The sequence below is a fragment of the Ischnura elegans genome, chromosome 3 (assembly GCF_921293095.1).
Source record: "Ischnura elegans chromosome 3, ioIscEleg1.1, whole genome shotgun sequence".
Lineage (NCBI taxonomy): Eukaryota > Metazoa > Arthropoda > Insecta > Odonata > Coenagrionidae > Ischnura > Ischnura elegans.
This window is the reverse complement of record NC_060248.1, coordinates 9,915,562-9,931,085: the sequence shown is the minus strand read 5'-3', so window position 1 is coordinate 9,931,085 and position 15,524 is coordinate 9,915,562. Positions and strand designations below refer to the sequence as shown.

The following is a 15,524-nucleotide window of genomic DNA, read 5'->3' as shown; positions in this document are numbered from 1 at the left end:
TAAGAGACCAGAAACAACTTTTAAAAGAATTAGGTTGACTGATTTTACGTAGTTGATATACCTAGGTATTGAAGTTACTTAGAAGAATATTGAAGTTACTTAGGATTACTACATTCTCACCTCACCGGATTCCAGATTTTCTGTCGTTTTTGTAATGATAAATCAGTGTGTTTGTGGCAACGGAATATTATAAGTGAAGAGAATAAATTGTGGGGAATTCATCCTCTCCGAGAGGCTCCAGTAATGTGGATTGGAATATCATGTGTAACCATCATATGGTATGAGTTTTTTGTGCTGACTTGTACATATGTATTTATTTGCCTATTATGCCTGGAAAATGGTATTTCTGCAACGTGGTGCTTTGTTGCTTTGGCATTATTTGTTTAATTATAGTATTATTTGTTTTGCTGCAAGTAGATGTGAATTCGCTAATTATAATGACAATGAATCATAGTCCTTGATGTGGCTTGACAACTATCTAGGGTAAATGGTTCTCGTGCTTTTAGACCTATAATATTCTATTATTAACTTGAATGATAATAGCCTTTTAATCAATACAAAATCGCTGGAAATTATTTTAATTGGGGTTTTGGGAGGCAGAGAAAAAAACTTTACCTATTTAAATGACATTTTGATGCAAAAGTTTTTTTTTAAATCTGTCATTAACGTCAATGATACACTTTCCATGACAACCTCACCACGTCAGGTACAAGCACTCCCTGAATGCACATACTCTCTTACTCACGCTCATATTTACCCTTTTTTCTTTTTAATGATTGCAAGGATATGGAAATGGGGAGTTTGTAGTACTTGCAAAAATTTCACGTCAACCAGTAACATGGTGGTACGAATATTATTACCAAGAATATTATCTCTCACGATCAGTGACACACTAGGCTGACAGACACCGTGCCAGTTGCCACAAACGATCTCAATAAGTAATGCAAAAGATAGTATAATAGTCAGAGCAAGTATATTTATCACACAATATATTTTTTCAACGGTACACCTGGTGTATGGAATATACTCAAGGTAAGTACTTACTTGATAGCTAATCGTGGCATAAAATCTCAACGCTATCAATAATTTCTCATGCCCACTCATGATTACCTTAGGAAAGCGGTATCTCTGCAGTAACTCATTATCCCTAAAGAAATCAAAGGTACTTTGTGCATCGTGGACGTATCACTTCTCTTATCTCACATTTTGGCCTGCCAAGCTTTCTAAACGACGAACAAGTGCCTCCAAGTTGTCCATCCTCGTCAAAAATATCCCTAATAATGAGTAAAGGGAAAAATGTGAGCATGTGGTCTCCAAAGTGATACACAGGAAAAGGTCGATGTAAAATTAATGAAAATGGGTGAAAACAAAACGGTTTGGGAATAGGCGAATGAATAATATGACTGGGTGAATAAATGGTATGATTTGAATTGGTATGGAGGTGAATAAAGGTATAAATGAGAAACTTTATAGCGAGAGCACAACAGCAACAAATGCATTGGAACAAGCCAGAACACAAAATCGATAGCAACAAAAGTGTTTGTTTACAATCCCAGTACATAGTTCGAATTTTCTCCGCTTCATGCACATGTCGCCAGGTAAGGCTCCCTCCGCTCCCAGCTTAGGGGACTGCAAGGGGGTTCCCACAGCCAAGGAGACGACTATTAATATGTACTAGATTCTGTTGGAGTATACGTTATTAACAAAATAAGTTCTTTTGTGTACATGTATAATGTGGTTGCAGCGCCTGGGTGGAGTTCAGAAAGGCATTGCCAAGGTTGCGTTTATGTTTTGATGTGACTGTTTCTTGTTCTTGGTGTAAGTGTACGTTTTAGCCTCTTGTGAATAAAAGGTTTTTTCCTGCGTGTGCAAACAGATTTGTACGTGGGGGACCATAAGGGGCTATCTAGAGCTAGGGAACTCCTGGGAGTCAACTATTAATACGGCCCTTGGTAACTTTTTGCTTTGTCTTTAAAGGTCAGGTGGAAAATAAGAACAGCTTTTATATGCCCAAAAAAATTATATAGAGATTTATGCATTTACTTTCATGTATATTAAGTAAATTTTCATGTTCCTGCAATACATTTCTGATTGAGAACAGCTCATGCTAGTTTAGTTCAATTCACTCTTGTATTTAGTGCCTCCTTTTTAAGGTGTCCACTTCCATGGTGCGAGCACGCAACAGGATTTGTGGAACTACCAACACACCCCTTGTACACATATTGTGTAGTGGGGTCTTAAATATTTGTAGTTAAGCTGTCTGATGTGGCTATATTCATCATCTACCTATTGCCTTATTACTCTGCCTTTATGCACTACCACAATAGGTGGTCTTTATTTAATATCTACATGGGTAATAGGAAAAACAATGCACAGCCACTAAAAATCAATTTAATAATGCCAAATGTGCACACTTAAATAAAAATTCAAAGTATCAGGCAAATACAATTAGACTATGTGACAGGCAGCATATTAAAATGAAGGAACAAACTAGCAGCTCTTCACAAGCTATCTTTAAGCTGTTTATTGACCCAGTTTTCAACAAGCCCCACCATTATGGATGTATGCCCCTTACATGCAATGACATACATATATACTTTGCAGAACATGGTAACATAACCAAAAATACTAAAAATTTGGAATAAGAGTGTATCTTCTAACTGACAAAGCTTTCACTCCATTTCAGTCCAGTCATCAATTAGCAAGCAATTATAAATAAATCTGTAAACAATCACAGGGATACTGTAAAAACCTCAATTATGAGAAACTAATTGTGCACATTTTTGTTAAGCTATAAGACAATGACACTCAACACAGTAGGTGGCCTACATTAAATTAAATTAAAGATGCAATATTAGCAAAAGGCATTAATGAATAGGAAAGAGTAAATGCGACGGTAATGATGAGGGGGTGCAAAGACAAGGGAAGAGTTTACTTTGGAGTGAAGCACTTTACTGAGCAGATACTGAGGAAAGGGAAGAGACTGGAGATGCACGAGATATGTCTTTGGAGGAGGATGAGCTAGTTAAGATGGATGAAGAGGAAAAGGAAAGAGGAGGTGCGGGACATTGGCATTGGAGTTGGTGGAGGTGGTTCTAAAGGAAATGAGGAAGAGACAGGGTGTGGATCAGCTGAGAAATGAAGCCTGAATATCACACATTACTCGATATCCAAGAGGAACATAGCAAGGGCATTATTTCAAGGATGAAACCTAGAATGCTCGCATCTGTCTTTGCCTGAACCACTCAATACCTGAACTCACACGAGGTCTGTTTGGGATTGACGTCATGTTACCATTGGAAGCTTCATTTTTCCCAGAACAGAATGGAAATGCATTTATAAAATATATTATAAAGAAATTAAATTTTAACATCCACTATATACCCAAAGCCTAAATAATATTTTTCTTAAATATTGAGAATTGCAAAGCAGCATTAGAAAGATTTTTTGTTAAATTTGAAAACTTTGGAATAAAATGAGTGTGTTTGGAGAAACAAAATACGTCCAACCATGGTTGTGAAGAATTATTTAAAAACCTTTTGATTTGGCAGAGATAATGTGTCAAGCATAAAATTTGCAAAAATCAGTGAAAAACTAAGTTTTTTTCAATTTAATCCATTAACCCCTTGCGCTGTAATGACAAGTCTATCTCATCATGAACTTGCGATGCCAAACCGTGCAATTATGAGTGCATCTCGTCATCAGATTTTCATGAGTTTAGCACTATTTTGTGGAACGATATAATAATTTTTAAAGCTTAACAATGTTAAAACATTCACATTATACATAAATAAATCATACTTCATGAGAGATGATGCATTGAAAGGATTAAAGTGATTTTTTTTTAGTATTGCCAATAGCTGTGTTCTCCATTTTAAATAATCACATTTCATTTCACAGTTCTACGTTGATTACAAATTAAAAAATGTCATTTCATTGCCTACCACTTGTAAAAGAGGACCACTGAAAAAATTAACAGAGAATAGGAGCACAATATTCAGAAAATTGGTGGAAGTGGAAGGGGTCAAAAAATTGATTTTTCGTTAAGAAATGTGCATGATTTTGGAGAGCCTTATTGATGGTGCACGCTCGTTATGGATTTTTATTTTAGACCCAAAATGCCCATCTTAATCCACCATACCCTTTGATTAGTCAATGGCCACTAGGTGATGCTGGGAGCAAGACTGAAACTACGACCACACCCATGGTGAAAATAAGAAAGGATGCTAGTGTTGATACAGGATTTCCAACATGCTATCACTGCCTTTATCGCATGATTCTGGACCAAGTGCAAGTCAGTGGGCACTATGGGAACTTTTAATAGTACATATAGCTATTAGAATGCTCAGGGAAAGCATTCATTCATATAAATAACAATGTTTGCGCTTCCACTTGCACATGCTCATTTTTGTCTGGCCATAACTTATATTTCACATGTCATTTGTAGGGATGGTGGGATCCAGGAATTTTTTCAGACCCGAATCTGATCCTTGATTTCCGGCGTCGAATCTTCAGATATTTTCTGATCAAATTTATTTTTAATTGCCAGCTGCAAAACAAAGTAATTATTCTAGTTTCTCCATATGTTTACCCAAGTTTACCCATGGAGCTATTTGACAAAAATTGCTTAGATTTAAACACAAAAAGAATTTCTGACATTTATCAAATTACTGGATGGATAAAGAGGATTTTCCTATTCAAAAGCCCTGTTCAAATGTTGAGGTGGCTGAAAAGGCTGGGGTTCTCATTTCGAGAATTAAACAATAAGGCCGTGTTATTGAAAAATCTGCGAGTGATAGCTCAATGAATGTATTTCCTATGAACCAATAAAAGATTGCAAGCATCTGGATGGAGTATTATTGAGATGATACTCGCGGTGCTAACCACATAGAACCACATAGACTACTATTGTATAATGGACCATTTGGTGGAGGATTTTACGGAAACCATTATCAGTTAGGTGACTTGGGGGATGAAAGCAGCAGCACTTGCAGTAGCAGCGATGAGGATTGATACAGGGTTTAAATTATTTCAAGGTAAAAATTTTACTCTATTTATTTTCAGGCTCATCAGGTCAAGTCAAGATCAAAGTTGCTATTTAGTTTTACTGTACATATTAATCGCTATGTTCCCATATCATGGTCCAAAATCCACAGTGTTAGGAAGTAGCACTCATTTATCTTGCAGTGCATAATACTGTATAGTTTGAATGGAAGACTATCAGATAATGTTTGGTATATTATCATTAAAGGCAGAGGGATAACGTTCAAAAAATGCATTCAAAAAATACACAAAAGCCATTTTCTTAATCTGCATAAATGTTTGCAACTTAATATGGAAGATGAATGCTGTAGACGCAGTGGTTTACCCTTGGTTGAGTTACAAAGTTCATGTAGTTGACAAAACGGCTAATTTTACGGTGTGGGGAGTCACTTATTGCACTAATGTGTCTACATTTTGGATTTTTTCATTAAAAAAAAAGATAAATAGGAACTAAGAATAAAATTTTCTTTAAAATGACATATTATTCATTATTTCAGTAAGTGCACAAGCCCAGATATACATTTGTAAAGTACAACAGCACATCATTTTGATGCCAACAGTAGTCTGCATATACTTGGAAGTATCCATTGAGTTGAGCAAGGCAAAGCATAGTGTGATTCAGAGGTAGAATACTAGAAATACAATAAAATACAATATGCTTGATCTCATCACCAGTCCAACTTTCATATTTGCTCCTAGTGTGAACATAGAAGCCTTTTAACAATCAAAATTGGTCTTTCTTATGCTTGTTTTGGATTCATAAATTGCCTAAATTAATGAAATATGTACTATAAAGTTATTAGGGATCCTTTATGTGCTTTCATTTTATTTCTGCGTAATCTTTATATCAACCTTTCCTTTCTTCTCAATGAACAAAAAAGCTTCCGAAGTATTAATGAAATATGTACTATAAAGTTATTAGGGTAAATATGACAACAAATCTATCTTACGCAAGTCGGATTATTGTGTGATTCAAACAAATGCAGATGCAAGTATTCTAGGTTGGTTCCAGGATATACTCAATCCTCACTAGCATCCTCAGATTTGTGCAAGGCCAAGCATTACATGATAAAGACAATACAATGCATTGCATGTATTGAAGTTATAATGATATCATATCATGCTGTTTCATCTGATTCCATGGGAGTGGGAAAGAGCGACGGACTGAAACATTTGATTTTTAATTTATAAGCAGAGTTGCTATTTTTATTTTACCTCTAAAACCTCTTCCTCTGGCTCTTCTGCAATGTCAGACAATTCTGAAGCTGAGTCGTCCTCATCGGGGAGCTGGGATACATGCAATCAGCCATTTGTGAATGTGTACGTGAGCGTACACCCATGCCAACACACAAGCAGTTTTAAGAGAGACAAGCTCAAACAGCATTTTTAAAAAATCTAAATGCTAAAGAGAGCAAAATAATGCATAAAGCAAAATAAAGTCAGGTGAAGTACTTCCTAAAAAGAAAATTATTAACACAAATCTACAGGGAAAGTAAATAAATAGCTATATGCATTCTTGGGTATACCCACTTAATTACAGCATTACTTTCAAAATGCAAATTATTATGCATGTTTTAGCATTGATATAAATTAATTACACATTGTGAGGCTAACTACTTATGTTTAATGGAAAATACCTGGGTTTTATAAAATAGACACAGACATATTCAGGTCTGCAACATTGAACGTAGTCAATGAAACAACTTGGTACTTTCCACACAGCTTCCCTCAAGCACTCTGACTGATTTAAACGTGATCATCATTTTCAAAGGAGGAATGCAACTGATAAAAATATTTTGCACAAGGCTTTTATTTGTTTCCATTGAGATTGAGGAAAGGCTCAAGCCAAGAGGGAAGGAAAGATCAAGATGGGAGTGAGGGAGGCAGAGAGGGGGAATGATAGAGGAGGGTGGATGGGAAGGACAGGATAGGGTTCCATCAAGGATAGCTGTGGCCATACAATTGACAATTGGATGTAAGCATGAATTTTAAATGCTAGAAACATCTCATAGGATTTAGAATTTGCTCAATCATTTAAAATAGGTGCCTTTGGTAAAATAGTGTCTTAAAATTTCCAATTTTTAAATCTCATTAATCTGAACTAACTGGGACCGAACCCTGATTGGACTAGCCAAAATAATAGTAAAAAATCAGATTAGAATAGATCAAAGAACAAATCACAAGCATACACAGCACATAGGAACACATAACTGGATAAGAGTGCAGTCGCCCTAACCCTTCTTCAACGCACCACACTGCTGACTCAAAGGCACATTGCCTAACACATTGAGAAGTCGTCACTCCCAATTACTGTAATTTACTTTATGCACAGTTTTGAATATTGTGCATACTGCATAGTTATATTTTATATTGAGTACTATTTTTGAACTTTGTACATAAAGGAATTATTTTTCCGCGTTTAATGCCTAAATATTAAAGAGAAGAACTATATTGTAAGTAACATAAGGTTAATTTTCTTTAAAAAAATTTCATCTCTGAGCGGTTCAGATTAAGTGGATGTTCGGATTAAATGTGTTTGGATTAGCAGGACTCCACAGTAATTGAACTTTTAACTTTTACTATAGGTATGTAAGAGTTTTGGGTTAAATGCACTCTTTAAGTACAGCCTCGGGAAGGTGTTAGCAAAATTTGATTTATGATCACTATGGTTTGACACAAAGTTTTTGGTCTTCGATTAGGATTTTGAATTTTCATTGATCCCCCAAACACTACATTGCAATTGTCATATTTCATCTGCGTCTTCTATGTTACGAAACCCAGGTTGTGCCAATAAAACAAACATAGTGAACCTTACAAAGTGTTATACTTTTAATATCCATGATGGAAAGGTTTCACAGAGTAAAGCCTAGCATTATAAGATAAAAAAGAAGTTAGAATTGCGAGTAATTCATAACATCTACACAACCCATGAAAAATATACCACACACAGGTGGTCCCTGATGAGTTATAACATTCCATGCCTACGGATGAAACTCCTCCAGCTCTTCATTTTATTTCCGTTGAAAATTATCAATTTCTTAAGCTTTTGCTTCCTAAAAATTATGGCAGTTTTTTTTTGTCCCATGTGATGCTAAAAATCTCATCCTGGTTTGTGTAATCTTCAAGTCTCTATTATTGGATATTTTGCTTAAAAAATGTCAATCCAATCCAAATAATGGGAAACAAACATTATACATGATGGAAACCCTGAAATTGTTTGTTTTACACACGGAATTACACATAGTAAATAATCCTAGATAATTAATCAGATATTTTTCATGACAAACAAAGTATTAAATACTATTATCATATTTATTAAAAATGCTATGGTAGAAAGATTGAAAATTACTCCAACTATGAAGTGAAATTCCAAGCACAGTTTAGACATTACAGAAATTCATTGCTATCCACAGTGAATTCCAAGGGTATGTACTCAATATCTTGTATTCCTTGCGGTGACAGGGATATTTTCCCTTCCCACCTATTGTTGCCTTATTGTGGCCGAAGAATGGTTCTCAGCAAACAGGCTTGCCCTTAACACAAATAAAACCCAACAAATGGTGTTCTCCTTAAGCCCTACTCTGTACCACACTAGAAATTTAAAGCTACTGGGCTTTGACCTTGATTGCAGACTAACATGGGATTGTCATACATCCTCTACAACTGCTAAGTTATCAAAAGCCATATTCCTCCTTAGAAAACTGAAAACACTCATTCCTGCCGAACATCTTCGAGCAGTTTACTTTGCCATTTTTCACTGCCACCTCTCCTATGGCATTGAGGTTTGGGGCCATTCTTCCTCATCTAAAGAGTTATTCATTCTACAGAAAAGAGCCATTAGGATTATTACCAATTCTAACGTAAGGGAACACTGCAAACCACTATTCAGGCAGCAAGGGATTATGACATTGTACGGTCTATATATATTTAAATGTTTAATAAATGTGAAAGTGAATATTGACAGCCATAAAACTGGTGCTGATGTCCACCATTACAACACAAGGCTCAAACATAATCTGTTACAGCCCCACTGTAGGCTGTCAACTACAAAAAATTCTTTTGACCATGTTAAACTTTGCATGTTCAACCACTTACCTCAAGAGGCAAGAAATTGTACTTTAAGAAAGTTTAAAGGTGTTCTTCACTCGTGGATAGTGACTCAAGCTTTTTATTCACTCAATGAATTTCTGGAGAGCAATACTCTAAATTGTATATTCTAGATTTAGTTTTTCTTTGACGAAGACTATTACATTGTATTATGTTTAATGTTGAATAAATTATGATTATGATTATGATTATTCCTCTTCATCCGCACCTACATCCAACTCATCATTCGTGGCAGTTACATGCTACTTATTTTGGCCTCTCTATAGGAGGTGTTTCTCACAAATTTTGAATATTAACATTAGTATGATGGTATTTTTGGTAGTAAAAAATTTGAAATGTCTTGCACCATGATGAGCGAGGCTTCTAAAGTCATTCGCTCACCACCCATTTCCCTCCTGTGCTCTTGCTGCCAGCCACCTCGGACCCAAGTCCACACGTGAGGGGTCCACCAGAGGGTAATGGGTGGTGGGTGCAAAACTTTGAAAGCTTCCATCAACACTAAATAAGAATTGTGACAAGGAAAATTGAATATTTCAGCTTTCATTACCAGACACTTCCATCCTGCCATGTTCGATCGAAATATGCAAAGTACACCTCATGAGTGTCCCTGGTCAGTACAACTGCTGAGGCTTTAAAAGCTGCAGCACAGAGAAAGAGGAAGTCAGTGACTCATGATATCAAAACCATTTTCTTCAAGTCCAGATGCTGATAACTCTCATTACCATAGAACTTGTAAGGAATGTAGTATGAAAAGCTGAGACATCTATAATGAAGGTAGGTTCATATATGTATGCAACAGTGATATATTTTTAATTACATTAGATGACAAAGCAATTATATCAATAAATATGAATAAAAGTAGTAAGTCATTACCACTGTCACTACTGAACTTGAAATTGCAGAACGGACAACTTCGAAGACATTTAAATAGCCGTAGAGCAGACTTTTTTTTGGCAGCTAAATGAAAATATGCATACATATTTGCATCAATCATGTATAATCACATGCATGACAAAGAATTACATAAATAGCGTGAAATCTGGAATGCATAAGGTATCAAATGAGTCTTAACACGACAATTCCTACAGAGCTGCCCATTGAAGCGATGCACACCAGTTGGGTGATCATAATTCTGTTTTGGAGGCTTACCTTCAACATTTTCCCCTTGAGCACATGGTTTGGAATTGGTGTGGGCACACTGTCCGAAGATTGGCTGTCTTTTGATTTCGTTCTGACGGTAACTTGTTTCGGATTGAGTCCCACTAACTTGTTGATGTCAATTAGAGCATGGTCACCTGGCCACCGGAGAAGATACAAATGAATAAAATGACATATCTGTGCACTTCAACTTCACAAATAGCAACACACACTCATATTTACTTTAACAATTTCAGATTTGCCTTCAAAAGTTTTCCTCAACTTGACATATTACTGTTTAAAACACTCATTTATAGGTAGATATTAAGGTGAATTGGAGGACATAAATAAGTTAGGTGGTTCATGGATATCTCACTTAAAATAATTACCCATGAAAATATTCTATGAATTCAACAAAAAAAACTTATGAAAAATGAATGAAAGAAACATTCTGACCAGAAAATTTGATTCTTCAAAACTCCTGCATGCAATTTTAACCCTGCAGTAATAACTTAAAGGATTGTAGCGTGAATGGTGACTTCAATCTCTGGGACCAGTCTATATCAAGCATAGTTAACCCCTAATAATAACCAATTACCTTAATTGGTATAAAATATGTATAAAGCTCTCAAATACTTTTCAGTCAAAAGATTAAAAATGTATAGAGTTAATTTTCATGACGAATGTAAGGTAGTTGATTTTTTTATTCATTTACGGCCAAAACCCTGTGAAATTGTACTAAAATATATAAATATAAATTGCATTTAAAAATTGGGAACTAGCAAAATAAACTGGGAATCCATCATAGGTTGGAGCTAGGAGGAGCCTGATGAAGGTGGTTTGTCACAAAGTGCCAAGCTAAACGATGTAGCCAAATGCAACCAGAACACATAGATTAGGGACTCATTTTTATATGATACATATTTGTAACCATTAGACCACAACAGAGGCACAAGTTATGTCTTAGAAAACATCTGCACAGAAGTCAGACTGTTGCAACAGATTCAGCACTTTAGAAAAATGGTTTATATGAGAAGACATCACAGGGCAACTCTTTCATTCAGGACCTAAACCAAATTACATATCAAGAAATGCAGCCAGATATTTTCTGACTGTGCTTCAGCAGCATTTTACTTCATAGATCCACTAATGGACAAGTATTAAGGCTGCGTCTTGCGGAATTTGCCCTAAAAATTTGGACAGAAAATTTCCAGGAAAAAAAGGTCCATTCAGTTGCCAATACAAGTCGTTCTTTAAGACAATAGGTGCGTATTTTATTTTCACTTATTGCTACAACAAAATGAGCATTTTATTATTTTTCAGAAAATATGTTAACCTGTTGAAGACAGTGATTTCCTCAATTTTATTTACCAATTGCTGGGTGAGTGGGAGAGCTCAAAGTGCTACTTCCTCCACTATGTGTGCTCTAGTAACTATTTTTGCATTCTTTCACTTATTTGAGAGAAAATTGTACAAATATGCTGAATCATGCACACTATGGGAGTTTTTGAAATCACTTTTTGAGTTGATTACGGAAAATTTTTAGCATAACCAAAACATCAACAAAAATACATAATTCTTTCGTGATTGTTTCTCCACAGACGATATTGAAACACCTGGTGCACTCAGGGCATGGGAGTGGGGAGAGGCAAGCAGGGAGGGGACATAAGTGACACGCTGTTCCTCTTTCAGCCATGCTGCATGGGCGTTGGAATACTTTCTTTGTGGAAACTCACTCAAAATTAGCATTTTATGGCTTAACAGTGGCAGGTACATTTGTCAAAATTCATGAAACATTTGTCCTAATGGGCAGTAACTTGACAAAGTATAAAGGGAATGGCCATGAAATATTAAATGGGCCTCAAAAAACAAAGTGCAAGTGGGTTACACATGAAATCAGGACTTCATCTGAAAAATTGAAACGAGTATTCCATGAGCTAAAAGCAAACAACTCGGAGTCCCAAAGGAAACACTATAAATCCATTAAGAAGATGCATATTGACCTAATTAGTGAGACCAAAAGAAAGTACAATATATCCATTATCAATTCGTCTAATCAGAAAAGTAGATCTGCTTGGGCACTAATTAAGAATGCCACCTCTTGCACAGACAGTGATAGGTCTAAAATCAAGGCCATTCATCATGACGATGCCATGGTCTCTGATTATAATGATATTGCAAATCTATTTAATCATAACTTCCTGACTTCCATCTGTGAACTTTTTAAGAATGTTAGCCAACAACAGACCAACAAGTCTTCATCATTGCATCGGTCACATTATGACCATACAATTTTTCTTCAGCCCACTGATGTAAAAGAAATTGATACCATAATAGAAAAGATAAATAAAAAACACTCCGCAGGTTATGATGATATTCCATGCTCCTTATTAAAAGGCAATGCCAAATTGTCTGTGATCCATCCACTTGTGCATCTAATTAATGAATCTCTGTCACTTGGAATATTTCCCAATAGATTGAAAGTAGCTAAAGTCATCCCAGTATTGAAGGGTGGTGACCCACACAACATGAACAATTATAGACCTATATCTGTTCCCTCCCTGTTTTCTAAAATATTTGAACAAGTGATGTACAATAGATTACTCTCTTTCTTTAATAAATTTAAGATTCTAACGGATTCCCAGTTTGGTTTTATAAAAAATAGATCTACTGAAACAGCAATATATAAACTCCTGTATGATATCATCTTAGAACTTGATAAGCAGAATCATATAACAGGGGTGTTCTTTGACTTAAGGAAAGCATTTGATTCTGTTGATCATGAAATACTGCTGAGGAAACTTAAGATGTATGGAGTCTCTGGAATTGCCAATCAGTGGTTAAAATCCTTTTTAAGTGAAAGATCACAAGTGGTACAGATTTACTCTGCTGAGTCATATACTAATATAACTTCTACTCCCTTAGCAATTTTCAGAGGTGTTCCCCAAGGATCTATTTTGGGCCCCCTCCTTTTTCTCATCTACATAAATGACCTTCCAAAGTACTTCGACTGTGGTTCAGTGTACATGTATGCTGATGACACAACCTACCTTACCTCTAATAAGCACTTAGACTCTATGGTAGTCCAAAGAAACATAAATTCTATGAGTGACTGGTGCAATGATAATAGGGTATTTATAAATAATGATAAATCAACTTTCATTCAATTTCATACCTATCAAAGAAAGATTACTTCTTCTCCTCTCCTAAGGTTAAATGGATCCTCCCTTATTTCCTCTTCTGTGACTAAATTTTTAGGTTTATATATTCATGAGTCACTATCTTGGGAATTTCATGTTGATAAACTGTCTACAAAGGTGTCCAGTGGCTGTTACCTACTTAGAAGAATTGTCCCTCTGGTTGATACTGCTACTGCACTCTCAGTCTATTATGCATATATCCATAGTCGATTGATGTATGGGATTGCAGTATGGGGCCATTCCCACCATTCTACTCGTCTTTTTAGGCTCCAGAAATGGGCCATTAGAATAATAAAAAACATTCCTAGGCGAAGCAGCTGCAAGCCCTATTTCAAATCCTTAAGGATTCTTACGCTACCTTGCCTATACATTTTTTCTGCAATTACCTTTGTTCAACAAAATAAGCAGTTTTACAGTCTCAAAACCAATGCTGATATCCACAACTATAACACAAGGGGTTGTAGTGATTTAAGAGTTACTGTACATAAATCAACCATGTTCAGCAAAAACCCCATATATGCTGGGTCAAAATATTTCAAATGTTTACCTCTAAAGATTAAACAGCTAGATTCATTCTCCAAATTCAAAGGTCAACTTTATCAGTATTTATGTGACAATCCCTGTTATTCAGTGGATGAATTTATGTCTTTATAACCTGTCTTTTGAAAATGTTACTTTTATGTTTATATCTGTACCTATCCTTCTCGCCTTAAATATTATTTTTTAATACCTCATGTATGTACTATTCTTGTGACTTGTTCCATACGTGGCTTAGACACGTCTCTGGGAACCAATAAAAATATTATTATAATATTATTATTATTATTATTATGTTTTTTCTTAAATTTTCTTCAGTTTTCACTGAGTAGCTTTAGTGTTAAGAGCACGGGTTTTCACCAAGGTAACTCTTCACTATTGAATTGCGTTGAGAAATTTTCTCGTGATATGACAGGTTGAAATTATTACAGCCTTTTGCAGTTTGATGTAAGTATTTGGATGGAGGTTGAGTATTTTGAAACTATTTTGTATGTGTTTTGGGATAATACCGGTAGCTGAGATGACAATTGGAGCTATATAAACCTGTTCCATATTCCATATTCTTTTTATTTCTATTGCCAGATCTTGGTACTAGTTAATTTTTCCTGTAATTGTCTTTTCGATGTTATGCGACAGTGGCACGGCAATATCAACTATGTAGCAAGTTCTATATTTCTTGTCAATCAACACTATATCTGGTCTATTATTAACTATAGTTTTATCTGTTTGAATAGGCAGATCGTAATAGATTTTAAATTCGCCGTTTTCAAGCACTGTTTCAGGGTGGTACACATAATATGGGGTCTTAGTATCTATTAACTTGTGTTGGTAGGCCAGTTTTTGGTGGATAATTTTTGCAACTTGATTATGTCTACTTAAATATTCTGTATTAGCTAGCATCTTACAGCCAGATATAATGTGCTGGATTGTTTCAGGTACTTGAAAACACCTTCTACATTTGTCATCTGTTATGCTTTTATCACCAAGGATGTACTTTGCATAATTTTTAGTGCGGATGACCTGGTCTTGTATTGCAAGCATGAACCCTTCGGTTTCTCCATAAAGTTCACCCAATGACAACCATTTGTTTGATGAGATTTTATCAACATATGGTTGATTGAGGTCATTGATGTGTCGTCCATGTAATTCCTTCTGGGCCCATACTTCTACCTTTCTATTTAATAGAACAGCTCCTGTGTTGGTTGCTTCATCGGTCGTGCCATTTTTTAGATTTAATGGTGTTAATTTGTTGTCGGCATATACTATTGATTTGTGAAGCTTCGAACTGTTTGATTTATCGTAGAAGAAATGTTTTAGTCCATGAATTTGGTTTTTGAGGAGCTGTTGTAAATCTATTAACCCTCTACCTCCCATATAGCGGGGTAGCGTTAGCCTTTCTATTGCAGCCTTTGGGTGATGTAAATTAAATTTTGTGAATGTTGTACGTATTGATCTTTCTATGCCTGCTATTTCGGTTTTGGTCCAGTCAATCACTCCAAA

General features: G+C 35.6%; 1 protein-coding gene across 4 annotated transcripts in view; it reads right to left on the bottom strand.

The window, feature by feature from the left end:
• LOC124155432 overlaps positions 1–15,524 on the bottom strand; it is a 342,127-nt gene that overhangs the window by 38,695 nt on the left and 287,908 nt on the right. For all 4 annotated transcript variants that reach the window (XM_046529237.1, XM_046529238.1, XM_046529240.1 and 1 more), the window contains 2 exons: positions 10,300–10,445; positions 6,259–6,330 (listed from right to left, as the gene is read on the bottom strand). In XM_046529237.1, the coding sequence (XP_046385193.1) occupies positions 6,259–6,330; positions 10,300–10,445 (218 nt within the window). The remainder of the gene's footprint in view (positions 1–6,258; positions 6,331–10,299; positions 10,446–15,524) is intronic.